Raw genomic sequence first — 27,522 nt, 5'->3', positions numbered from 1 at the left:
AGCAAACCTTTGCGTGAATGAATGTGAGTGATTTGAAAAGCACCGAAGCACTGGGCTATTTGAAAAGCACTGAAGCACTGGGCTATTTGAAAAGCACCGATGAACTGGGCTATTTGAAAAGCACTGAAGCACTGGGCTATTTGAAAAGCACTGAAGCACTGGGCTATTTGAAAAGCACTGAAGCACTGGGCTATTTGAAAAGCACCGATGAACTGGGCTATTTGAAAAGCACTGAAGCACTGGGCTATTTGAAAAGCACCGAAGCACTGGGCTATTTGAAAAGCACCGAAGCACTGGGCTATTTGAAAAGCACTGAAGCACTGGGCTATTTGAAAAGCACTGAAGCACTGGGCTATTTGAAAAGCACCGATGAACTGGGCTATTTGAAAAGCACTGAAGCACTGGGCTATTTGAAAAGCACTGAAGCACTGGGCTATTTGAAAAGCACCGATGAACTGGGCTATTTGAAAAGCACTGAAGCACTGGGCTATTTGAAAAGCACCGAAGCACTGGGCTATTTGAAAAGCACTGAAGCACTGGGCTATTTGAAAAGCACCGATGAACTGGGCTATTTGAAAAGCACTGAAGCGGTATAACTGGTGGTTTTATAATAACTCTCGGGGGGGTGGGGGGGTTATAGAAGAAATGTTCTTTAACATTGCCATGGTGGAGTATGTCAAAACACACAATTATTTTCAATCAAACCAGACTGTGTGGGCAGTACATATAATCGCTGGCAGGCAGAAACATTGTATCTCTATTTTTTTCATAAATGAATGCCCCATTTAATACTTTGTGGTATGAAAGTGTGATGAAAACATAGCTGATCAAAGTGCCTGTGACACTAAACTGCAGTGTTGGAAAGCACGGCAAGGTTTCCGCCCAACAGCGACGATATAGAATTCATGTAAAATGCTGGGTTTTCATACGTCTATAGTGACTGACTTGACTCAACCTATCTTACATTGCATGGATCTATGGGTAAATGCTTTGACAACATACTGTAAAAGTTTTTAAATATCAAATCATCTATAAAACTTCACTTGGTTCTACAGTAGTGGATTAGATCTGTAGTTAATCCAGACCTGCAATGCGTCTGTGTCACCTTACCTTTTAACCACTTTAAGGATTATTTTAAACTTTAGCTGTTGAAAAATTAGGAAAATGAGGCGCAAATCTTTGAATATATATTCTGTCACAGCAAACGTTTTTAACTCAAAGCTTTATGATTTTCAGATGGTACGAAAACATAGGTTCTGCTTAGCCACTTGAAACCCCCGCCCATAGAGCGTCGCAGTCCCGCCCCCTTTCATGGCAACGAGCGGCCCGGAAGATAATTTCCCATTCATTATTCCCATAGACGTTTCAGAAAGTATTTATAGACCTTTTAAGCCTCGAACAAAGCCAACTCGGATCGTGACAACTCATGACAATAAACACACTTTTTTGTGCCGAAAAAATTATTAGAAAAAAGAAAACCAACATATAAAGTGTTGTACCCTGCCCTTTTTTTCTTCTTTCTAAATATTTGTTCGGCCCAAAACCTTATTTGTTCTCATGAGTTGTAACGATCAGAGTTGGCTTAGTCCGAGGCGTAAAGGTCTTTAAATAAATACTTTCTGAAATGTCTTTATGGGAAAAATGAATGGGAAATTGTCTTCCGGCCACTCGTCGGGGGCGGGGCTGCGACGCTCTATTCTGGGGAGGAACTTTTACCAGAAATGGTAAATCTACAAATCTGCCATTTCCAGAGAAGAGTCACAGTATGTTTTAACAGCGGGCGACAGCCTGGCGTATTTTCCGAATGACATCATCCGGTGATAGCCAATCAATTCAGCTCTGTTTCACTAAGAACAGAGCTGGGTTTAAGTGATTATAGGGAGGTAGTACTTAACGGTACTAACCCTGAGGGTGGCTAGGGAACGCTGTGATGGGAGGTAGTACTTACTAACCATGAGGGTGGCTGGGGAACGCTGTGATGGGAGGTAGTACTTACTAACCCTGAGGGTGGCTAGGGAACGCTGTGATGGGAGGTAGTACTTACTAACCCTGAGGGTGGCTAGGGAACGCTGTGATGGGAGGTAGTACTTACTAACCCTGAGGGTGGCTAGGGAACGCTGTGATGGGAGGTAGTACTTACTAACCCTGAGGGTGGCTAGGGAACGCTGTGATGGGAGGTAGTACTTACTAACCCTGAGGGTGGCTAGGGAACGCTGTGATGGGAGGTAGTACTTACTAACCCTGAGGGTGGCTAGGGAACGCTGTGATGGGAGATAGTACTTACTAACCCTGAGGGTGGCTAGGGAACGCTGTGATGGGAGGTAGTACTTACTAACCCTGAGGGTGGCTAGGGAACGCTGTGATGGGAGGTAGTACTTACTAACCCTGAGGGTGGCTAGGGAACACTGTGATGGGAGGTAGTACTTACTAACCATGAGGGTGGCTGGGGAACGCTGTGATGGGAGGTAGTACTTACTAACCCTGAGGGTGGCTAGGGAACGCTGTGATGGGAGGTAGTACTTACTAACCCTGAGGGTGGCTAGGGAACGCTGTGATGGGAGGTAGTACTTACTAACCCTGAGGGTGGCTAGGGAACGCTGTGATGGGAGGTAGTACTTACTAACCCTGAGGGTGGCTAGGGAACGCTGTGATGGGAGGTAGTACTTACTAACCCTGAGGGTGGCTAGGGAACGCTGTGATGGGAGATAGTACTTACTAACCCTGAGGGTGGCTAGGGAACGCTGTGATGGGAGGTAGTACTTACTAACCCTGAGGGTGGCTAGGGAACGCTGTGATGGGAGGTAGTACTTACTAACCATGAGGGTGGCTGGGGAACGCTGTGATGGGAGGTAGTACTTACTAACCCTGAGGGTGGCTAGGGAACGACACTGGAACCGAACACTAGAGCAACACAGCACTGCCATTTTTAAAGACGTATACAACAATGTTAAAAAAAATAACAAAACTAGATGATCAATTAGGTCAGTTTGGGTTGCAAAGACTGGTTTCTGTGCTGTGCCTTTAAGCCGATTGGGTCACAACACATTGAAAATGCACCTGAGCTAATGCGTATCTTCCTCGATCTGTATCAGTGCTGGAGCAACCACTGTAAAGAAGTCTCTCTTGAATGTTGTACAGTAATAACGTAATAGGGATCTTGAAATGCTATAATCGTCTGTGACTGTCGGATGATCTTGCTCTCGTCTTCGGACAACTGAAATGAGGATGTAAAAAAAAAGTCCAAACATTTCCTACGAGGAGTGGAGTCACAAATGGGTTGGTTTTCATGATCATCTTTGGGCATTTGTGTGCTTCATCTGTTTTTAATGAATAAAAATAGTGGCAGTAGTGAGGGGTTGACAAATTATGTCTTGTGCTTGACTTCACCCAGTCAGGGTGAAAAATTTCAACAGCATTCATTTCATTTGATATAACTTTTTTGTCAAAACGATACCCATCAAATGGGATGTTATAGTAGGCTATAAAATTGCCTGCAGATCTACAAGCTAAATCTTGAGCTTGTAGATGTTCCATTTAGTCTATTTTTAAAAATGACGACATGCCCAACACTGGGACAACGCCATGGATGAAGTGGTTAACTGCCTGCGCCACCAGACCACAAATGCAATGCGTCTCAAGTGGAGGTGGACTCCTTTGTGAAATCTGTTTTCATCACCGCCACGCCTCCGATTTTTGACAAGACGACTAGTAGTCTTCAGGCAAACACATGCACCACCTGGACACACCGCTGTGCTTCCTCATGCCTCCGCTCTGTGGCCGTTGCTGTAATGGCTGTCCGTCAACGCCGTCCATGTAGCGGCCGTACACACTGATGGCATCCTCTACGCGGGTGACATACAGCCAACTGACGACAACGCCAAAGAACTAATAAGAGATTGGAAAAGAGGCGAGAGGGATGAAAGCATAGAGAGAGAGAGAGAGAGAGAGAAAGAGAGAGAGAGAGAGAGAGAGAGAGAGAGAGGAGAGAGATACAGAAGAGGGGAAGAGAAAGAAAGAGAAGAGAGAGAGAGTGATCGAGAAAGAAATGTAACTGAACAAACTTAACATTGGTTTACTAAAGAATAAAGATGCAGACATGCCGTTATGTCCTCATGTGGCTTGTCAAGCTTGTTCAAAGCTACTCATTAAAAACAATATAAGTCTGGGGGTGGAAAGGATAGATAACTGTGTGCAATATTATCTCTGCATTTTGTTTGCGTGACTCTGTGTGTTTACAACCACTGACAGTGGTGGGCTTGCACACATGCTTGTTAATGATTCGTGGAATTATTATGACAAATGACCTTTCTGAATGTACTACTGCAGCTTGGTTAGTTTTTAATGTAAATTAATGTGGCGTTGTAAAGGTTTTAAAATTGTTTGTTGTAAACGTATTGCTTTTCTTTGTTCTTTGTTGTTATCATTGTTGTTTGATGTCAGACTTCGGTGCTCAATATGTTGCCAAATAAGTTCAAGAAGATTTTAGCTATGTACTGTAGCTCATAGAAATCAATTATAACCACCACTGTAGCTATGCAATGGTGGAAAAAATACCCAATGTACAAGCTCACAACACGTCACAATGGGACACATTGTAGATCGGCTAGTCATTTTTATTTATTTTTATTTTTTGCCTACATTGTCATGCCCAAATCCAGGCAATTACATTTTGCAATCTTATTGAGTTTCTCTCATGTAAACTTAAATTGTATAACTTCCACCCCCGACAGTAAGTGATGTTCATGTACAATTCACAAGTGAACTATAAAAGAGAACTAAAGTCCACTAACTCTGCTTCATTGGCTGTTCAACAACTCCCCTTGCCGAGCTGTCGTTTATCTTACCTTTTCAAGACATGCTACGTTTTTTTTATCGCTCCCCCGGGACACGTGTGCCGTGTTCACAGGGATTTTCTTTTTTAATTCCATTTGGACATGGTGTTCCTGAGTTGTTGCCTTATGAAAACAGCATGGCTTGCTGAAAAACACAGCAAAAAAAAAGGACTGGCGGAGATAAATCCATTTCCATGAAAACAACAGACGGGGACCGCGGGTCAGGATGAGATTTTTCAATGGCCTCTACAGTATTTCCGGAATTTACTGTAACTGGGAGGACCCAACAAACACGTGCAGAAGGATCTCCCAGTTCCACTTATTTACTTAAGTACTGTACTTAAGGGACATTTCACCGCTGGAAGAAACAGCAGTCACTCAATGTTAGTCGTATTTGTAGTACATAACAGTAGCACAATTAGAAATTTGCACCCTATGGCCAGTTTGTAAGTCCGTTTGACTAGGGTTTGAATGGATTGCTGAATTGTGCCGTGCTACGAGCTTGTAGATCTGCTATTTTTGAAAAATCTTGAAAATGTGGCGCATATCTTTGAATATATATTCTTTCACAGTGAACGTTTTTAACTCAAATATTTGCTTCTGTGGGTCCCTGAAACAACACATTTGCAGATGAGGGGGGTCCGCGGCCAAATACAGAAAATTCTGTGGGTCCTTGACAAGAAATATTTGTAGAACCGCTGACATAGAAACATGAGTTTTTCTGAAAACCTTTAGGATTTAGAATACTTTTTTGTTTATAATCCTCAGGCCTTTTTCCACCACTGCCCAGTTCCACTTCCTGAGAGTGTACCGTTTTAATAACGAACCTGATGCTTTAAATGCCTTGATTGGTTGCTCCCAAGCCTCCCTTGTTCTGCCACATCCAACACGACTCTGATGATTGGAACACTTGTAGCAGAGAATTCCTTTTACCAGAGTGGTTCCTTGTTTTACCAGGTGGCTTAACGAGTTTGTACTGTATCACTGATACGGCTGCATTACAACAAACAGGACAGTTTTTACGACTTTTGTGTTATTGTGTCAAAAATGTTGTATTGTGGTTGCCTATATCTCATTATGATAGGTCAGTTACCTTTTATATATTATGTTTATTATGCATTATAGTCTGACGTTTGTTTGTCTCACTGTTATGTCTGCCATGTCTATAAAAAAAAAAACAATAAAAACTGAACCGGTAACAAGTTGTGAGCGCACACTTCGGCCGCAGTTCACTTGGGCCATGCATAGTCTGTAACTAGTGTTGTGATTGCTCAAACAATATTGGGATATACATCCGACGGATGTTCCGTTCCGACACTGTCTCTGCCTTATATTGTGACCAGGCTTTTCTATTCACAGATGAGTATAAGGCTGGGTCCGAGGCTACGTGCTCCGTGGCCGCGATATGTCACCACCCCTACCCCCGTGTTTGCAACCCAGCTGTGTGGTTCCTGTGATGCGATGGGCCGAGATTATACACGGAGCAGCGGACACACGACATTCACAGACAAATAACAACAACACAGAACAACAACAACAAAACCTGGCCAGCACGGAACATGTGGCGTTAGACCCGAGACCCGTCGAAGGGTCGAGCTTCTAGTATAATACTAAGGTCTTACAGGTGTGTGTGTGTGTGTGTGTGTGTGTGTGTTACCTGAGGCAGCAGTATGCCCAGCAGTAGCCCAGCCATAGTCTTATAGTTGTCCATCAGCCAGATGAACACAGCGTCAGTACAGCCTCTGATGTGGATGATATCGACCACGTCCAAACGCTATACGGGAGACAAAATGTCTTTGGTTGAAACTCAGTTAAATAATAATAATAATAATAATAAATTGCATTTTCAGAGCACTTTTCTATGCACTACGTGCCTACTCAAAGTGCTTTACAATGGTCCATTCATTCAAGTGGCGAACAGTCAACGCCAGCGTCCTCACATTGCGAGATGCCAGTCGGCGGCCAAATGCATATCATTTTTGGGGGTCCTTGACGTGAAAAGCTCTGTGCACCACTGACAGAAACATTTTCAGGATTTAGACATTTTGTAGAACCTGCAGGTCTCGTGTCTTAAATGAAAGGAAGGCTATCTGTTGCATGGCGGTATAAGCCTGTGGGAACAGAGCCCTGTTGGTGTACACCGTGAGTCATAGTAGTCTTACCTCCTTATCCAACACTTTGTATCCACACAGTGTGTTCACTACTTCATTAGGCTGGGGGAGAGAGAGAGACAGAGGAATAGATAGAGGGAGAGAGGTAAAGAAAAGATGAGAGATGTTTAGGGAGAGAAGGGAGAGAGGGATGATTATTAATCCGACGGATCCATATACGCTTCCGCACAGTTAAGATTAGCAAGATGATTCTCACTGCAAACCCCCCCCCCCCCCCCCCGCAAAGAAAACACTGAAACATGGGTCACATTTTTATAGGTAAAAACAAAAACTACAAATAACATGTCCCAAGTACATAGACCCAATACACAGTTACACACACACTCACACCACCGGGGAAATCAGTTCTCTGCAGGCTGTCAAGGCATTCAAAATCCAAACAGTGTTACAAAACTGCAGAACACTCACTGTTGACATTTGTCCTAGAATGTACATACCGGTATAACTGTGTGTGAGTGTGTGTGTGTGTGCGTGTGCGTGTGCGTGTGCGTGTGCGTGCGTGCGTGCGTGTGTAGTATGCACGCACATGTGTATTACTGCTTACAGTTAATACAGTATGAACATTATGTATGAGTGTATACGCAGATTTGGAAAAGGTAATCCACGCTTTTATCTCGTCTCGTTTGGATTACTGTAACTCGATTTATTCTGGCCTGTGTAAAAAGGCTATATCCCGTCTCCAACTCGTTCAGAATTCTGCTGCCAGACTGCTAACTAATTAAAAAAGACGGGACCACATCACCCCCATTTTAGCCACCCTTCACTGGTTACCTGCTAGTTACAGAATTGATTTTAAGATTTTACTTTTTACTTTTAAAGCTGTAAATGGTCAGGCTCCCCAGTATGTCTCCGACATGCTGGCTCCCTATAAACCTTATAGGTTCACTCAGGTCCTCAGACAAAGCCCTCCTTGAGACCCCCACAGCCCATATTATCACCAAATGTGGCAGGGCATTTGCAATCCGGGCTCCCAAATTATGGAACGCCCTAGCTATTAATTTAAGACTTAAAGGTAGAGTAAGTGATTTCACTCAAAAAACCTTAGGTTTCGTTTTTGGCTGTGGGACCTAAGCCTTCGTCCAATCAGGATAGAGAGTTAAAAACGAAACCTAAGGTTTTTTGACCCCCAGGGGTTAACTGGGGACAGGGAGGAACTCCTTATATGGTCAGCACTCTATAGTAGAGAGGATTATCACAACAAAACAAAAAAATAAGTGATATTTGAATTAAGTGGAATCACTTACTCTACCTTTAAGGCAAAATCTGTGTCATGTTTTAAATCCCATTCTATTTTGTGTGTATGCCTTCATGTTGTCCTTGCTGTCATTCAATGATATCTTGTTGTAGCTGTGACTACGTTGTTGTTGTTGTTTTTTACCCTGTTATGTAAAGCACTTTGTGACTATGTCTTGAAATGTGCTATATAAATAAATTCATTATCATTATCATTATACAGTAAGTGTGTGTACTGTATATGTCGGCATCACCTGCCTTTGAGGTCATCCAAGCCTGACTTTGAGCTTACTGTTTTCCATAATCAAACATGATAAAGAGGCAATCTCTTTGGCACAGTGGCATGAATTCTGACAGCATGCAGACCCTCGCCTGCCAAGGATTAGCGGGAGGCAGACAGCCATAAAGGAACTGTTGGAGGACTGAAGGTTAGGTGGAGGAAATTACTAAAAGTACGCTAGGTTTGAAAGAATAAATGAAATGTTTGTGCACAGCGGGGGGTACATTCTGTTAAGGGGACAGTGCATGGTGCACAGACAGTGGCAACACTTGCATGTTTAGAATGATCGACAACTGTGCACACAAGTGGGGTTAGAAGGTAATTGGGCAAGTCAACAGACTCACGCTTCATTGCATTAATAAGAAGAAACAAGAGGTGAACTTGAATTATACAACAGGTCGTTTCGAGGAAGCAATCCGATTGGTTAAAACAGCCTTCTAGCCGTGGTTCAAACGAGCACCACTCCACACCTAATCAAAACAAAGAATTCAGCTGCTCTGTTCTCCCAGAGCGCAGCAAACTCGTGGCTAGGCTAGCTAGTTTATTGGGACATTTGTGGTCGTAGTGACTACTAATCTCTGTCAGAGATTTTCTTAGTTTTAAGGGTAACTGTTGTATAATTGCAATATTACACTCGAGGGGGTGGTTTAACATCATTAATGCACGCCTGCGATGCTGCATAAAGCAACGCAGAAGTAATATTGCTTCTATCAACAAAAAGATACAGGCTAAATTAACAGTTCAAGGTCCTAGTAGACTCACACATTTGTGTTTCAAAATTGGAAAATTAGAAGCCGATTCCAACCTACTAGACATTGTATAATGATATGTACAAGGTACATTACAGAGCTTTGTTCCCTCAGCCACGACGACGAGACATACTGTACTGCATTTTGAGATGAAGGACCTGCATACATTGAGAGAAATAAAAAAAGGCAAAGACATAGGCGAGGGAGATGATTAGTCCTCTAGTGGATGATTAAGAGAGAGAGAGACAGACACGAACCGGAAACCTTCCAATTCCAGCGAATTCTAATGTTATCAACCGATAATCACCAGTAGGTTACTTATCACTCGAATGCAATCGAGCCAGCAGGCTGGCCTGGAGCTTGGGCAGCAGTAATTTCACTTCTGTGTTTCCTATAACCGCAGCCAGGCGATTTGAGTGATAAAGTAACCTACTGGGGATTATCAGTTGATAACGTTCGAAGCGGGTGCCAATTCCTAAGCGGCCACTCTTGCTCCTCAGGCTTTGTTGTGTGTTAGAAATTGGTGAGATTAGACTGCATTGTGTGTTTGGCTGTGTTCGAAGGAGCCTCGGAGTGATTGAGTGAGTGAGTGAGTGAGTGAGCGAGCTGTAGAGACAGAGTTACACTTCCTAACACAATGCAAACAATGCTTTCCAAAATTCTAAACAAATTGCCCAGAATTCTGAAGTATGACGGAAAGGGAGAAATTACCACTCCTTCTGGGGGAACAGAAAGAATGTGCCGTTTTGGCTGTCAATTCCTGTCACAAGAAAAGGGACAGTCAACCAGTAGGACACATACATTATTACCGTTAGTATGCCATCATGTTTTATTTACCTCAACACCTGCTTTATTTATTTCATTTCATTGCTATTATGTTGTTATGCCGTTTAATTATGTCATAGTTGTAATTGTGCTTTGGCAACACTTGTAAAGCAGACTTGGCCCCCAAGAGATAGCAGCCACCGGATTTCTCTCTAAATAGTGCATAATTATGTTCAAAATAAATGATTTCTCTGAATGTGGGTTCAGAGAGTGGAGACAGATGGCCTTCTATACAGGATTTGTAATGATGCTTATAGTACTACTATTCTGGAACCCTAAACTCACTACAGTATGTAATGTATAGCGTCGCAGTACCGCCCCCGACAAAGCCAACTCGGGGCACATGGGCACAACGGCCACTGTGGCCGTCTGGGCATATAGCTTTTCGAGGGGCACACGGCCAAAGAGAGGGGCAACGAGGGCCATGGCCGCCGTGAAATCCCTGCCCTGCTTCCGGGGCTAGATTCATAACTCTAAAAGTGTACAAATGTATAATCAAATGAACCATTCTGTGTCCAGTGGGTTAACTTACATCTGTTTGACACGTGTGATAATGGTAAGGTTCGTTAATGGCAAATGACACAACTGTATATATACCTGGTGAGATCTACTGTTTTTCTTTTTCTTCTTGCAGCCGTTTATTGTTAATTGAAATTGAAATTGAAAGAACCGGAGGGAATGGAGGAAACCGATCTCAGAATGAGAAAACAGATAAGATGATTAGGGTAAACAGAAAGAGAATAGATGAAAACAGACAGCTTTAAATTTCCCTCTACCAATTCCTGTGCTTGCGCTATAGCTGCCAGACAGCAGAATAACAAAGACTGAACAAGGTGTGGAGGTGTGGAGCACCTCATCATAGAGCCCCAGATATCGAGAGACACCACACACACCCACCCACACACACACACACACACGTCAGAACAGGTCAGCTCCCTATATGGAGATGTAGGCGTGATGGCACGAGGCGTGATCATATATGGAGGTGTGACGTGACACAAAGAAATGCAGAGAGAGAGAGAGAGACACACACACAGACAGACAGAGACAGAGAGAGAGAGAAAGAGAGAGAGCGAGAAAATGGAATGCTATTTATAGTCTAGGACCTGGCTAAGATATGTATGCACTTCATTTAGGAGAGAATATCGCAACTGTTCTTGGCTAATTGGACCGCCGCGAACAACATTTCTCTATCCGGGTCGAAATACCAGAAAATCAAACCACTTGGCAAATGGCAACACAACTACAATACAGACAATACAAGTCTGCGCGAGACGTTTGGGGAACAGTAGGTTACCGTAATGACTCGAAAATTGCGCAGAGGAAAAACGGTAAAATGAACTGCTGTGGGCGCCGGTCGGGGCACATGGGCACAACGGCCACTGTGGCCGTCTGGGCATATAATTTTTCGAGGGGCACACGGCCAAAGAGAGGGGCAACGAGGGCCATGGCCGCCGTGAAATCCCTGCCCTGCTTCCGGGGCTAGATTCATAACTCTAAAAGTGTACAAATGTATAATCAAATGAACCATTCTGTGTCCAGTGGGTTAACTTACATCTGTTTGAGATGTGTGATAATGGTAAGGTTCGTTAATGGCAAATGACACCTGTATCAACTGTGTCATTCTCTAAACTTAGTGAAGTTGTCTCTCAACTCAAAACATCATCCTGCCCTACATATGCTATCCCCACACACCTCTTCAAGGAGGTCTGGGAGACCATTGGGTCCATGCTATCATAAATAGCAGCCTTGTCTCAGGTATTGTACCAGCATACTTTAAAACCACAGTGGTGACACCCCTGATAAAGAAACCTAGTCTGGATACCTCTATTTTATTTAACTACAGACGCATCTCAAAGCTTCCGTTCATTTCTAAGATCCTTGAGAAAACGGTGCTGTCTCAACTCCAGTCTTTTTTGCAGCTAAATAGCATTTTTGATGTTTTTCAATCTGGATTCAAAGCATTTCACAGCACAGAGTCAGCGTTGTTGAGGGTTTTCAATGACATCCTATTGACCACCGACTCTGGGGACTCTGTGATCCTACTACTCCTAGATCTAAGCTCTGCATTCGACACTCTTGATCACAATACTCTCATATCTCGTTTGGAGCTTTGTGTTGGTGTCAGAGATACCGCTTTAGCCTGGTTCTCTTCCTACTTATCGGAGAGATGCTTCTCTGTTAAATTTGGTGACTTCGTATCGTCCTCCACCCCCCTGTCCTCTGAAGTCCCCCAGGGCTCGATCCTTGGGCCAATTCTCTTTTCTTTATATCTCCTTCCCATTGGCCTTATCTTTAAGAAACATGGCATTTCGTATGGGGTGCGCACGCTTTTCCGACACACCGAAGATCCGAAGCGGGGGGACATGCAATGCGATGCGAAAAAGCGATGGTCCGACATGCGCTGCTCCCGTGCTTGCGATTCGCAAATCTATATGCCCCTTAAAAAGGACAATAACGGATCCCTGACACGTCTGCTTGGACTGTCTAAGTGAAATCAAGGCATGGATGGCTCTTAACCCTCTTATGGCTACCCTTAATAACATCTTATTGTGCATTGGGCCAGCTTTGGCGACTTTTTGAATGACAATAGAAAACTGTGCGATATGACCACAATGTCACGAAATGTGACAGTTTTTTTTTCTTCTTGCAGCCGTTGATTGTTACAAATTGAAATTGAAATTGAAAGAACCAGAGGGAATGGAGGAAGCAGATCTCAGAATGAGAAAACAGATAAGATGATTAGGGTAAACAGAAAGAGAATAGATGAAAACAGACGGCTTTAAATCTCCCTCTACAAATTCCTGTGCTTGCGGAATAACAAAGACCCCCCCCCCCCCCTGTCATAATGTTTTTTTTTGTTTATTTGTTTTGTCTGCCTGTCAGTTTGGTAAAGTATGTCTTTTGTAAAGGTTTGTAAAGTAAGTAACTGTACGTGATTTTTTTTTTAAACCAATAAAAATATTAAAACACTAGAATAACAAAGACTGAACAACACTCAGTGTGGAGCACCTCATCACAGAACCCCAGATATCGAGAGACACCACACACACACACACACACACACACACACACACACACACACACACACACACACACACACACACACACACACACACACACACACACACACACACACAGGTCAGAACAGGTCAGCTCTCTATATGGAGATGGAGGCGTGATGGCACAACTTAAGGCGTGACGTGACACAAAGAAATGCAGAGAGAGAGAGAGAGAGTGAGACACAGACAGACAGACAGACAGACAGACAGACAGACAGACAGACAGACAGACAGACAGACAGACAGACAGACAGACAGACAGACAGACAGACAGACAGACAGACAGACAGACAGACAGACAGACAGAGAGTGAGAGAGAGTGAGAGAGAGAGAGAGAGAAAATTGAATATTAGCTCTAAACAGAATACACAGTAGCAGAATACTTGAGCACAGTAACTGACCCAAAACTAAGGAAAACATTAACTCGATAGACTCAGTGAACAGTCTTGTGATTGAGAAAGGCCGCCATAGGCAGACCTGGCTCACAAGAGAAGACAGACACACAACGAGGTAGAAACTGAGCTACACTTCCTAACCGTCTGCCCACTGTACCAAGACATCAGAGACATATACTTTCCACGGATTACAATCACCCAAGGAGAGTTTGAAAACATGACTAATGACAAAAAACTCCCATATCTGTACAACAATGTGCAAACACAGCAGCTAGATTTGTGAGCTGCTGTGACAGGAGAAGGATGTCAAATGGAATACAAACCATTGTGTGTACACTGCTTATCAAAACTATAAAGCTAACGTCTCCTATATGGATGTGTGTGTGTGTGTGTGTGTGTGTGTGTGTGTGTATATATATATATATATATATATATATATATATATATATATATATACACACACACACACACTGTGTATATATATATAATATAATTATCTCTGACAGAAAATGCACAATCTTTTTTATTGTTCCACAAGATAGTATTACCCAAAGTGCTAATGTAACACAGCTCTGTTTACACCTTTATTTAATTCCTATTTATATCCGATATTTATTTGTAAATACATTGTTTTATTTTGATTGTCTTGTTCCACTTCTGCTTTGGCAATATAAACGTATGTTTTCTCATGCCAATAAAGCTCCTTTGAATTTGAATTGAATTGAACTCCCCCATCCCTCAACCCTCTCTCTCACTATTTGAGAGAAGTCGCTGATGAATAAAAAGCAGCCTGTTTAAAAAGCAGCTCAAGGGCACTTCCACAGCTAGGGGATTTCTGATTATGCCCAGAAAGATAATGCCCCCTTTTAGACAAAAAATAAGAATGTTTCCACTTTCCAATGAGTTTCGTAATACAAAATGTAATTTTTCAAGTAGTACTGCTTAAATCCCAAAAGGTATAAAATGTAGACTTGCAAAGAAAAAGATTTCAAGGCACTCCGTCTTTGGTCAAAAAATATAAGTTGATTTATTTATGAGCAAGGCAACAAGAAAAAAAGACCAACGTGTTTCAACCTACAAGGCCTTCGTCACGGTCCAAGTACGTCCCTAAGGGACTTATTGTTTTTGTCTTTTTTCTTCTCCTCCTTCCGCCAAAAATAGCAGTTCTGTGCAGTCGTTTTTTGGGAACCGCGGGAATATGGTAGAGGGCCATGCCAAACGGTGATGATGCAAAGCCCACAATCATTGGCCAAAGGGTGGCGCTATAGCACTCATTTGAAAATGCAAACTTTGAACGTGCATAGCTCATGAACCGTTTGACCGTCGGTCAAATTCTTCTTCTGCCCCCAATACATGCATGCAGCGTCATATGCTTATGAAACTTTACACTATGGTAAAGGGTCATGCCAAATAGGGTCATGCCTCATTTGGCCAAGAGCCGTGGCACTTGTTTCCATATGGGGAACACATCTGTCACTTTGACCAGTAAGCTCCACCCTCAGATATTCCGTCATTTTGAGCAGTTTGAAAAATGCTTGTACCCAATTTTCTGTCCTGATTTTTGAGCAATTTGCGTGAAAAGTTCTATACACAATCTATGGAAACCACTGAATTTTGCTGTTAACAATAGAACAACCGATTTTGTCCGGATAGCTCAGTTGGTAGAGCTCTTGCCTTTGGAACACAAGTTTATGGGTTCAAATCCGGGCACCGCCAACTCAGTGTATGAGTCTTCAATAACCTCAGACTTTTCAAAAAGTATTTATTTAAAGACCTTTTAAAGAATTAGAAAGAAGAAAATAACGGCAGGTTACAACACTTTTTTTGTTGTTTTTCTTCTTTGTAATTATTTGTTTGGTCCAAAATATTGTGTTTATTGTCATGATTTGTCACAACTCGAGTTGGCTTTGTCCGCAGCGAAATGTCTATGGGAAAAATGCATTGGGAATCATTTCCTGGGCCTGGCATAGTCATGAAAGGGGGCGGAACTGCGACGCTCTATTGTTCTTATTGCATATTGCCTTCCATCTTGGTCCCGCCATATCGCTGCTTGCAGCTATATTTCTATTTATGAACTAAATATAAAACAGACTAGGATCGCGGACGACCCGATAGACAAGTGGATAGGCCAAGTCACCGGTTTGTTTGTCAGCCAAGTCTTTTGCTGCATTTCACAGGTTCCCGTCCTCAGAAAAGCCCCCACTGCCTCAAAAACAGACTTGGAGTGTATCATAATTCAATTATTATTAGAAGCCGCCTTTACTTTAAAAAAATAAAATAAAGTAAAAAAGTCAACGCCCCTCCATTCAAGATTGAATCTTAGCATGCATCAATTGGACTGTATTTTGATAGCTTATTCAATCTTATTTAATTTACTCTTTTGGATGACATGTGTAGCAGATGTACAAAGGTCTAGGATGGAGTGAGAGCCCTCACAAGAAACAATCTCACACAACTCAACAAAACATACAGTACACAACTGTATGTTTTGTTGATTGGTGTGAGATTGTTTCTTGTCATCGTTTGTACCTTGTGCCCGAGGCACAAAAAAATTAAAAATAAAGAACAGATGAACTCGTTCATACCCACTGTCTGTAGTGGTGAACGTCTACCATTCAGCAGACCATTCCCAGAGCAACTTACAGGTGTGAAAGCTAGCAGATACAGTAGGTTCATGGCATGAACCTAGGAGTCAATAATGACAGGATAAAACAGCAACAGCTAAAGGGCAAAGAGCACTGTCCTTCAAAGAAACCAAAATGCCAGGTAAACATCAAATCTAGCATTCGTCTAAACCAGTTATTTTCAAACCTTTTCATGTCAAGGTCCATTATTTATTGAGCATTTAAGCCACGTACCACCATCTGGTGACATTTAGCCTCTCAGACTCAATAGTAATAGTAGCAGTAGTAATAATAGCAGTATAGGCCTACTAACAGTACTTACCTTAGTTGAAATACAGCAGGAATAGGGAACACTACTTACTTTAGTTGCAATACAGCAGGTATAGGGTACGCCACAGGCCAACGGTCCTGGTGCTGAACAGTTGTGGTACATGTTGACTTCCCAGTCCTTAAATTCTTGACCTCCACAACATTTAAACTGACGACAAAGAGAGAGAGAGAGAGAGAGAGATGAATATATATATAGCGCTTTTGCTCAAACCGCTTTACAACGGTTCATTCATTCATACTGTACATTGGGAGGTGAAACGGCGAATTGTCGAGTCAAGCTTGCACCGACTCATTGCTAGTGTTCAGTGTTTTGCCCAAGGACACTTCAGGAGGAGCCCAGATTCTAAATGCCGACCCGATGCCGATCATTGGACGACCTGCTCTACCTCCTGAGCCACAGCTGTCCACACAGAGAGAGAGAGAGAGACACAGCAGGAAGGGAATGTGATAATGAGATACAGAAGAGCAAGACCAAAAATTGAGGGAAAGGTGAGTCAAAGTGAGAGAGAGAGTCGGAGAGAGTGATCACTAAACCATGTTTATTTTTTTCCTCTACTGTTTTGTGTTGACATAGTCGCCGACAGTAATTTGGGCTGTTGGTCATCAAAACAACAATTTGCATGCGAGCAGTACAGATGACATTAAGTGTCCTTGTCAGCTGTCGAAAGGAATGATTATGCTGCAGGTGTTGATTCTTCATGCTGATCGTTGGGACAGGGATGGATTCTTAAGAGGGTTTTATTTGTCACGCACTCAGACAGGCCACATGCATGCAGCAAAATGTTGGTGATGTTCTGCAAGATTTCTCTGCTCCCTCCATTGGCTCCTGGTCGCTGCCCGCACAGAATACAAAACTCTGATGCTGGCATTCAAAGCAATTAAATGTATGGTGGCATTCAAAGCAATTAAATGTATGGCTCCGCCATATCTTACAAGTCTGATTGAACCCTACAAACCCTCCCACGCACTCAGATCAGCCAACGCAGGGAAGCTGGAAGTATCTTCACTAAAAACGCCAGGACAATGCTCCACACGTCCCAAACTCTTCTCCCTTCTGGCTCCAAAGCTATGGAATGCACTTCCCATTACAATCAGAACTGCAGCCTCACTCCCAATCTTCCGCCGTAGTCTGAAATCACCTCGTCAGACTCCATCATGGCCCGTAGCACTTGCCCTAGCTCCGAAAACCTTACAGGCGTATGCAAAGGCTCAACTTATGTAACTTCGATAGCATTTTATGTAGAGTTATAGCATTTTATTTAGACATAGCACTCTAGTTACTAGAGTGTTATGTCGACATAAAATATACTAGAGTCTAGTATAGAGTGTATGCGCATGCATAAAGTCAATGGCAAATTGAGTGGCAAAGTGACAGGCAAACTGAGTTTAACATTGTTTAATGTCGTTTAAGGCAATTAAATATGACTTTTCTGTTTGGATGAATGGGCTGTCAAGGCCAGAAAGTAGTTTTTAGCCACTTAGTAGGCATTCCTGCATTACTTCCTGGTTTGATTTTTGTTCTTGCTTAATGTAAATCGCTCTGGATTAAGAGTCTGCATGCTAAATGCCTAAATTGTGAATTGTAATAAAATAATTTAGTTACAATCATGTCAAATTAAGTCTGCCTGCCAAAGGAACTTTAACTTTCAGACTGGAGTGGTGGATCCACTTTTCCTGGAACATCATAACACCACTTTTCACACGGATCCTCCTGGAGATGGCCTAGGATTATGCCAACCTGGTCTACATGTGTTTTGTGGATCTGGAGAAGGCATACAGTATGACCGGGTCCCGTGGGAGACACTGTAGGAGGATGGGATGAGGGCCATGCAATCACTGTAAACTGCAAGCGAGATATGTGTGCCCGGCAGTAAATTGACTCTTTCTTGGTGAGGGTTAGTCTCTGTCATGGCTATGTCTGCGCATTGTCAGCAATCCTGTTTGTGATCTTGAGGTGCAATGATGGATGAGAGGGTTTACAGTTGGGCATTTGCAAAATGTTTACATGAGGAGATCACCTACTGGCCTGGCACGTACTGTATAAAAAAAACACAGCTTGCCTCTGTGCGTTACTAACCCCGCGTCAACAGGCTTTCAGTGCATTCCTGCTGGTGCGTTTACACGGACAGTTGAAACGATGCAAAGCGTGTTGTGAGTTGATGTGGAGCCTGCTTTTTGCTGGTGTCTTTTAAGCTGACCTACAAGCCCACACTGTGTTGCAAAAGCGGCTGTGGTGGGCTTACAAATCGCCGGGGGCGGAGCTACATACAGCTGAACTGAACTGCACTGCATAACAGTAACGGCAGACGAGATGACAATAAAGAGAGAGAAGCAGAGTAGCCAGGTCCTTCATGTTTCACGTTCGCCGTTGTCATACCGTAAATTCATAATTATATAAGTTTCTCAAACGTAACTTTCAAGTGAACTTTATGGAAACTTTAGGGTGAAGTCTTTCTTGCCTTGCTGCACCGATGTGTGATTCAGTGTGTAACACACACCGCTTTACAACGGTTCATTCATTCATACTGTACATTGGGAGGTGAAACGGCGAATTGTCGAGTCAAGCTTGCACCGACTCATTGCTAGTGTTCAGTGTTTTGCCCAAGGACACTTCAGGAGGAGCCCAGATTCTAAATGCCGACCCGATGCCGATCATTGGACGACCTGCTCTACCTCCTGAGCCACAGCTGTCCACACAGAGAGAGAGAGAGAGACACAGCAGGAAGGGAATGTGATAATGAGATACAGAAGAGCAAGACCAAAAATTGAGGGAAAGGTGAGTCAAAGTGAGAGAGAGAGTCGGAGAGAGTGATCACTAAACCATGTTTCTTTTTTTCCTCTACTGTTTTGTGTTGACATAGTCGCCGACAGTAATTTGGGCTGTTGGTCATCAAAACAACAATTTGCATGCGAGCAGTACAGATGACATTAAGTGTCCTTGTCAGCTGTCGAAAGGAATGATTATGCTGCAGGTGTTGATTCTTCATGCTGATCGTTGGGACAGGGATGGATTCTTAAGAGGGTTTTATTTGTCACGCACTCATACAGGTCACATGCATGCAGCAAAATGTTGGTGATGTTCTGCAAGATTTCTCTGCTCCCTCCATTGGCTCCTGGTCGCTGCCCGCACAGAATACAAAACTCTGATGCTGGCATTCAAAGCAATTAAATGTATGGTGGCATTCAAAGCAATTAAATGTATGGCTCCGCCATATCTTTCAAGTCTGATTGAACCCTACAAACCCTCCCACGCACTCAGATCAGCCAACGCAGGGAAGCTGGAAGTACCTTCACTAAAAACGCCAGGACAATGCTCCACACGTCCCAAACTCTTCTCCCTTCTGGCTCCAAAGCTATGGAATGCACTTCCCATTACAATCAGAACTGCAGCCTCACTCCCAATCTTCCGCCGTAGTCTGAAATCACCTCGTCAGACTCCATCATGGCCCGTAGCACTTGCCCTAGCTCCGAAAACCTTACAGGCGTATGCAAAGGCTCAACTTATGTAACTTCGATAGCATTTTATGTAGAGTTATAGCATTTTATTTAGACATAGCACTCTAGTTACTAGAGTGTTATGTCGACATAAAATATACTAGAGTCTAGTATAGAGTGTATGCGCATGCATAAAGTCAATGGCAAATTGAGTGGCAAAGTGACAGGCAAACTGAGTTTAACATTGTTTAATGTCGTTTAAGGCAATTAAATATGACTTTTCTGTTTGGATGAATGGGCTGTCAAGGCCAGAAAGTAGTTTTTAGCCACTTAGTAGGCATTCCTGCATTACTTCCTGGTTTGATTTTTGTTCTTGCTTAATGTAAATCGCTCTGGATTAAGAGTCTGCATGCTAAATGCCTAAATTGTGAATTGTAATAAAATAATTTAGTTACAATCATGTCCAATTAAGTCTGCCTGCCAAAGGAACTTTAACTTTCAGACTGGAGTGGTGGATCCACTTTTCCTGGAACATCATAACACCGCTTTTCACACGGATCCTCCTGGAGATGGCCTAGGATTATGCCAACCTGGTCTACATGTGTTTTGTGGATCTGGAGAAGGCATACAGTATGACCGGGTCCCGTGGGAGACACTGTAGGAGGATGGGATGAGGGCCATGCAATCACTGTAAACTGCAAGCGAGATATGTGTGCCCGGCAGTAAATTGACTCTTTCTTGGTGAGGGTTAGTCTCTGTCATGGCTATGTCTGCGCATTGTCAGCAATCCTGTTTGTGATCTTGAGGTGCAATGATGGATGAGAGGGTTTACAGTTGGGCATTTGCAAAATGTTTACATGAGGAGATCACCTACTGGCCTGGCACGTACTGTATAAAAAAAACACAGCTTGCCTCTGTGCGTTACTAACCCCGCGTCAACAGGCTTTCAGTGCATTCCTGCTGGTGCGTTTACACGGACAGTTGAAACGATGCAAAGCGTGTTGTGAGTTGATGTGGAGCCTGCTTTTTGCTGGTGTCTTTTAAGCTGACCTACAAGCCCACACTGTGTTGCAAAAGCGGCTGTGGTGGGCTTACAAATCGCCGGGGGCGGAGCTACATACAGCTGAACTGAACTGCACTGCATAACAGTAACGGCAGACGAGATGACAATAAAGAGAGAGAAGCAGAGTAGCCAGGTCCTTCATGTTTCACGTTCGCCGTTGTCATACCGTAAATTCATAATTATATAAGTTTCTCAAACGTAACTTTCAAGTGAACTTTATGGAAACTTTAGGGTGAAGTCTTTCTTGCCTTGCTGCACCGATGTGTGATTCAGTGTGTAACACACTAGCAGTGAAGAGACGTTCTTAACTTTCTGCGTGTGCACCGTGCACAGCATGCACTCAAATTTTGTTGATCATGCGTGACGTGATGGAAGCATTTGTGTTCGCAATCGCATTGGTAGACTTCTTCATTCTTCTCTAAAATTCTAACACACACATTATCAGTACGTAACAGCAGGCGGCCAACGGCGAGCATCGCTTGAATTTCATTGGCTATTGCCCAATCGCCCACTATCGCCCGGCGACGTCGCCCAAAGATGAATTATTTTTATATTTTCGGCCGACGTTCCCCCGCCCACTTTTCGACCATCGCCTGTTCGCCTGCTATCGCCTCTATCGCCAGTAGTTGCCGGGTCCCATTGACAAATGGGAAAAATTAATCTGGCTGTCGCCCGCTGTTAAAACGTACTGTTAGTGTCTTGAATATCAATCAGCTGCCTGTCTCCTAAGATTCTAAACTCGTGTCCAACTGATGCCAGGGGGGCTTTAAAGTTTGCTCAAACAGCCCACTTCTCTAAAAGTTTATTGGCAATTATTTGTATCCATTTTAATCCCAAAAGTAGTCACTACAGTATGTCCATTATCCCTCCTCACACCTCTCTCTGTTGCCTCTGCTATAGTACTAGGTAGTAGTATCAGTGGCCCAACAGCCAGTGAGGAGTCCCCACTGGGAGAGCAAAGTGCCTCCATCCTAATCCTCCCAACATTAAATGTAATTTCCATCAGACCACGAGTTCCAGCAAAGTAATCCATGACTACAGATGGTTCTGCTTGACTTGAGTGTCTTGAGACAAGTAGACAACTTGTTGTGATTTGACACTTTAATAAAATTGAATTGAATTGAATTCATGACATTGACATTCAGTCCTCTGCACCAGAACCAACACGTGGAAACTCAATTACTTGTTTTTTTCTTCTTTTAATACAAACTCTGGTGCCCACATTAGCGTTTGGAGGGTTGAGAAATCTGTTTAGATTGTTAATGAAACAACACTTGGCCGTGGAAAACTAAACGATCCCGAAAGCCAAATTTTGAGCGGTGCACAAACTGCACATGTTCAGCATGGTAACACCAGCCAATATTTCAACTATTCAGGTTATGATGAATAATTCTTCATTCAAGGTTCATAACAACAAGAGCCAGTGGTGGAAAAGAAGTACTAAGTAGTGGTATCAATACTGCAATATGGAAATACTCTGTTACAAGCAAAAGGTATTGGCGTCAAATTGTATTAAAGTACCAAAAGTAGAAAGTACTTACTGTGCAGAATGTGAATGTCTGATTTCAAATGTATAAAAAATTGTTTGAAAAGAGCAGATTTACAAGCTCACAATGGGTCACATTGCGACGCATTGTGAGCTTGTAGATCAGCTATTTCCAAAAGGCCGACATGTACGGTATATAGGGCTGAAGTGGTTAATGCATGTTTTGTAATAATAATCCAAATCTACAATGTAACTCAAGTTTTTAAATAATTGTAGTGGAGTAAAAGTACAATATTTGCCTCTGAGATGTAGTGGAGTTAGAAGTAAAGGTTTTGGTAATTGGAATTACTCAAGTACAAATACCTCAAAATTGCACTAAAGTACAGTACTTAAGTAAATGTACTTAGTTACTTCACACCACTGGCAAGAGCAAGACAGGGCAGCGTAGAAGGCTGCCAATGTAACATAGGCTTCATTGGAGCGACAAATCAATTTCAATTTAATCAGTTCAAAACATAAACCAAGTCCAGGTGTAAAGTTCCTGCACATTACCAGCTTTGGCTGGGCTTTCTAATGAACTGGCCGCCGGTTTGGTTTGGGGAGGTCATTCTTGTCGTCACTGCACTAGTGACTCCTTACAGATTGGTTGAGGTGCCTGTTCGGCAGGGAACAGAATTGGGTAGATTAAAAAAAAGGATTGGATAGCAAGCTGAACCCTTCATTTTAAGAGATAGAAGAAGGCATACAGGCAGGTACAAGCAAAAAAAAAAACATTTTAAGATAAAGGTTTGTGTTAGAAGATTCGTACAGTATCCGGCTCATACCCATGCTCACTTATAACCTGCACATATCAATAATATCATTGTACAGTTAAAGTAAAACATATCCTCAAAGAAAATACACGAATGCATGCATGGGCCCAGTTTCTTTACTGCGTATCTGGTTAATCAGTGTGACCTACAGTATGTGTATACTATACAGTAGGTCTATGAAGAAACACTGCAATCAACCTGTTTCAAAACAATGTCACACAGTTAACAGGGGCAATAGACAACATTCAGCCACTAGTCCAACTTTAAAAACACCTCTGCTACAGTACATAAGGTTAGCCATTTCCCCGTCACATCTGAGAGACAGCAGTGATTTTGTTTGCAACAGTGCCAGTATTTTACCAGCTAAAACATTTGTATAACTTGCTAACGGTATTATACTTGCATGAGCAGTGACTGCAAGCACGCAAGACTAACTTTAATTGATCGAAAGAACAGAGGATACAAACTCTTCTCATATTTTCTCTCCCCCTAACTCATTCATTATCATGAGGACAGGTGGAGTTGGCAAATCGGTCCAAAATGACATATCTTGAAATGTCAACTTTCAATCTCTTCGCTTGGACAAGCCAACATAATGTATTCTCAGAGTTACATCGCTTTGATGCATTTTTGTCACTGAACAGTTTTTGGTACATATCTACAGACAGCGTATCACATGTGTCATGCACGCTCTCTCACCCATCAACTTATAAGTCTTAAAGCATGCTGGCTGGCTGTAGTTTAAGTCCAAAGTGACTCAAATGCACTCTTTGTTTAAACCAATGCTCACTCGACCACAATCACTGTTAGAACGCTCTCTCTCACCCTATGCTCTCTTTTTTACTTTGTCAACATCATTGTGATATCCTAGTGCTTTGATTTCTATCATTTTCACAACAGGGAAAATGTAATTCCACCAGTACATGCCAGTATAAACATTACTAGGAATCTTGCCAAAACCAAAACTGCCACCACACAAGATCAGTGCCCATTTTCGCATTAGATTAGATTATTAAAATGTCCACTATACTTCACGGCACTAGTGCACTTTGGATATGTGAAAACATGGTAATACTAACGCAATGCCTGCTAGAGTGCTATGCAGTGCTATTAATCCTACTCCCGCCCCACTCTCGCTGGATTTCTCTGACCACTCCCGCAATCATTTCATTTTGACTGCCCGCAGTGACTGTGCGTTTCCGCCGCAAAAAATTAAGTCCCATTTTGTCCCGCACCATCCCAGAATTTTAACTTTTAGGGCTGTATTTTGCGTGTCTTAAGTACCAGGTCTTATTCCCTAACTTGAGTAAACTAAAGACCTGGAGGCGTGATCAATGCCATTTGGTTATTTTGAGTGGCCAAAGAGCATTGATCACGCCTCCAGGTCTTTAGTTTACTCAAGTTAGGGAATAAGACCTGGTACATAAGACACGCAAAATACAGCCCTTAGTCTCGCTAAACCAATTTACCCAAACAGTTGCTGAGATTGAGGAGGTGTACACGAGAGAGGGGTTGTTTATTTGTGTGAGGAGTTGCTCACATAGTCACAGATAGAGGGAAAGTGTTTATATTTGGCCCGCCACACAATAATGCATACTGTAGGGGAAACACCGCATTGCACCACCCAATCGACCCAAAGCAGTTTTAGAGTGCTGACCACTATGTGGTCATTCACTAAGACACCAGTGTCCATGGGAGGAAGAGAAAGTGATGGAGAAACTACATGAGAAAAATGGAGCATTTATAATGGTGCATTTATATAGCGCCTTTATCCAAGGCGCTTTACATAGATTGTGCATTACATTCACCCATTCATACACCGATTGCGGCAGAAGCCATGCAAGGTACCAACTAGCACATCGGGAGCAATTTGGGGTTCAGTGTCATGCCCAAGGACACTTCGACATGTAGACACGAGGAGCCGGGATTCGAACCGCCGACCCATGGATCATTGGACGACCTGCTCTACCTCCTGAGCCACAGTTGCCCAGAAAGACAGAGGGAGAGCCAGATACTTAATTTATACTCTTATCGTACGATGCTCTCGCGCACCAAAAACAGCTGATCTATAAGCTCACAACACGTCACAATTCGTACTTGTAGTTCTACAAGGTCCCCGAGGATAGTCCACAATTTCCCTCTACACCAAATATAAATATTAATACATTAATATTTTCTCCTGACTGTTCTCCTGAACGCGCACTAGAGTACATAGAGAGAAACAATGAATAAATTAATAAATATGCGGCTGCTCTCTTTGACAAGCAGTGTGATCAGTATGCTTGCATAACTCTCCTTCTCATTGGCAAGGTTTCACTGGGCAAGATTTCCAAGTGCCGGCTTTGAACCCAAAGGAGGGTCACAGGAAAGCATAGTATTTATAAAGTAGTGTTCAAACGTGGTTGGCTGCGTTTCCAAAAACCTACAGTGGCTGTCATTAAATAATGTTTAATAAAACATTCTACACTCGTAGGAGATAATGAAAATGACATTTTAGTTTGAGGGTGGCCTTGACTGCAGGGTGCCCTTATGCTATCTTAATTCGGTGCTTGCTTGATTACTTTATCAGCTGAAATGTTCACCTATCTCATCACACAGCTGCGCAGTTCCCACTTGGCATTTCTTACATTGCACACTAATTTGCTGTGCTGTAAGTGGTGGATTCCTGGGCCCTGGTTTATTGTGTGGTGATAGTCATGATTATTATTAGAAACCTAGGTATTACACCTACTATACCTGGAAATATCCAGGCAGGATGTCTAAAACACCACAGCAGATATGTGTTGTGTTGCTGCTAATGGTCAGCAGGTACACTGCAGAGTAGGAGGTTCACCCCCCTCCTTTGTGCCAGTGGCCATCAAGCTCCACAACTAAGCCCAGAGGCAACATTCAGTTTTGTTCATTTGTTATGGTTGTTGTGAAGATGCCCGTTAAGGATAACTGCTGTAAATGTTTCATTGAGTTTAGTTTTACCACTCTCTTTCCTCCCACCACCAAATATTTTATCTGTCACATCCCATAGTAGAACAAATGCAGTCTTCCCCAAATAATACTGTTCATTCCCATTCTTCTCAGCTGTGGTTGGAAAGAAACTCATTCTCCAAACTCTTCAGAGGTCAATTAGCCCAACTGTAGCCAGTAGCGCACACAGATGGCTGCAGTAACTCAATGTCTCAAAATAAATTGCCTGCTGACTGACTGAGAGAACAACCGCAATAGAACTGAATTAAAGGAACGACAAACAAACAAACATCAACGGACGATGCAGACTGGCTTGCACTTGAGGTGTAACACAGCCTGGGGCTCAAAGGCTTTAAAGGAAGAGCTATTTTCTCTCTCAGCAGGCTGTCGGAGCCCTCAACACGGCGGGAGCTGTAGTCATCTGTAAATAAAACAAGCATGCTTTGAGTTGAGTTCATATAGCTCCTGGGCGGCGCTAGCTCAGGAGGTAGAGCGGCTGGCTTGGGAAACGGAAGGTCACACATGGTCAAAGTCACATCTATTATATCTGCCGGTGGCAATTGCAGCTCACTTGTAATTTAGAAAATGCTACTATCAATATTGCTCCCTGTGTGAGCAATAAAGGCCACATTACAGACATTCTATTCCAATTCCTAAAGACAAAAGGGAGCCATCGTTGGACACAGATCTGGGAAATAAATGTCACCTCTCCATTGCAACACAACGAGAGAGGGGCGGTGAATGGAAAAGGTCAACCATGATGTGTGTGCGCGCACACACACACACACACACACACACAGAGGACGAGAAGCGTGCACACATCCGCCTCGTTGACGGCAGACTGCTGGGCAAGCGATGGCGCTTTGGCATGGGGGGGTCAGACCAACATGGAATGAATTCTGTACTGGCCATGTAAGGAGCATGTCTTCAGTGTACAGGATTTGAAGAGGTCAGATCAACATATGGAATGTCAGAACAGGTCAGCTCCATACAGTATAAGGAGATCTAAGGGTGGCAGCGGGGACATTCTCTTGAGTGTACAGGGTTTGATGACATCAGGGATCTCCATATATGGGCTTAACTGCGACAGCAGGTCGCATTTACTATGACATCAGGGATGGATGTCACGTGATGTCACGATGACCTGGGCACCATATAGGCCTATGGGGGCTTGCCTGGGGTGACCAACCAACACACACACACTGACGGGAAATGCGATATTCCATAGTTAACTGCGACCTGCAGTCGCAATGACCAAGTCAAC

General features: G+C 43.0%; 1 protein-coding gene across 1 annotated transcript in view; it reads right to left on the bottom strand.

Moving 5' to 3' along the window:
- Positions 1–2,767: 2,767 nt before the first annotated feature.
- The window catches only part of tspan15 (tetraspanin 15), a 44,355-nt gene continuing 19,600 nt past the window's right edge, over positions 2,768–27,522 (bottom strand). The window contains exons 5-8 of the mRNA XM_080766419.1: positions 16,533–16,649; positions 6,995–7,045; positions 6,490–6,606; positions 2,768–3,885 (exon numbers count right to left, since the gene is read on the bottom strand). Coding sequence (XP_080622545.1) covers positions 3,706–3,885; positions 6,490–6,606; positions 6,995–7,045; positions 16,533–16,649 — 465 coding nt within the window. The 3' untranslated portion in view covers positions 2,768–3,705. The remainder of the gene's footprint in view (positions 3,886–6,489; positions 6,607–6,994; positions 7,046–16,532; positions 16,650–27,522) is intronic.

The sequence above is a fragment of the Protomyctophum bolini genome (assembly GCF_963924005.1).
Source record: "Protomyctophum bolini genome assembly, chromosome: 1".
In the NCBI taxonomy this organism is placed as follows: Eukaryota; Metazoa; Chordata; class Actinopteri; order Myctophiformes; family Myctophidae; genus Protomyctophum; species Protomyctophum bolini.
This window is presented reverse-complemented; position numbering and strand designations above follow the sequence as displayed.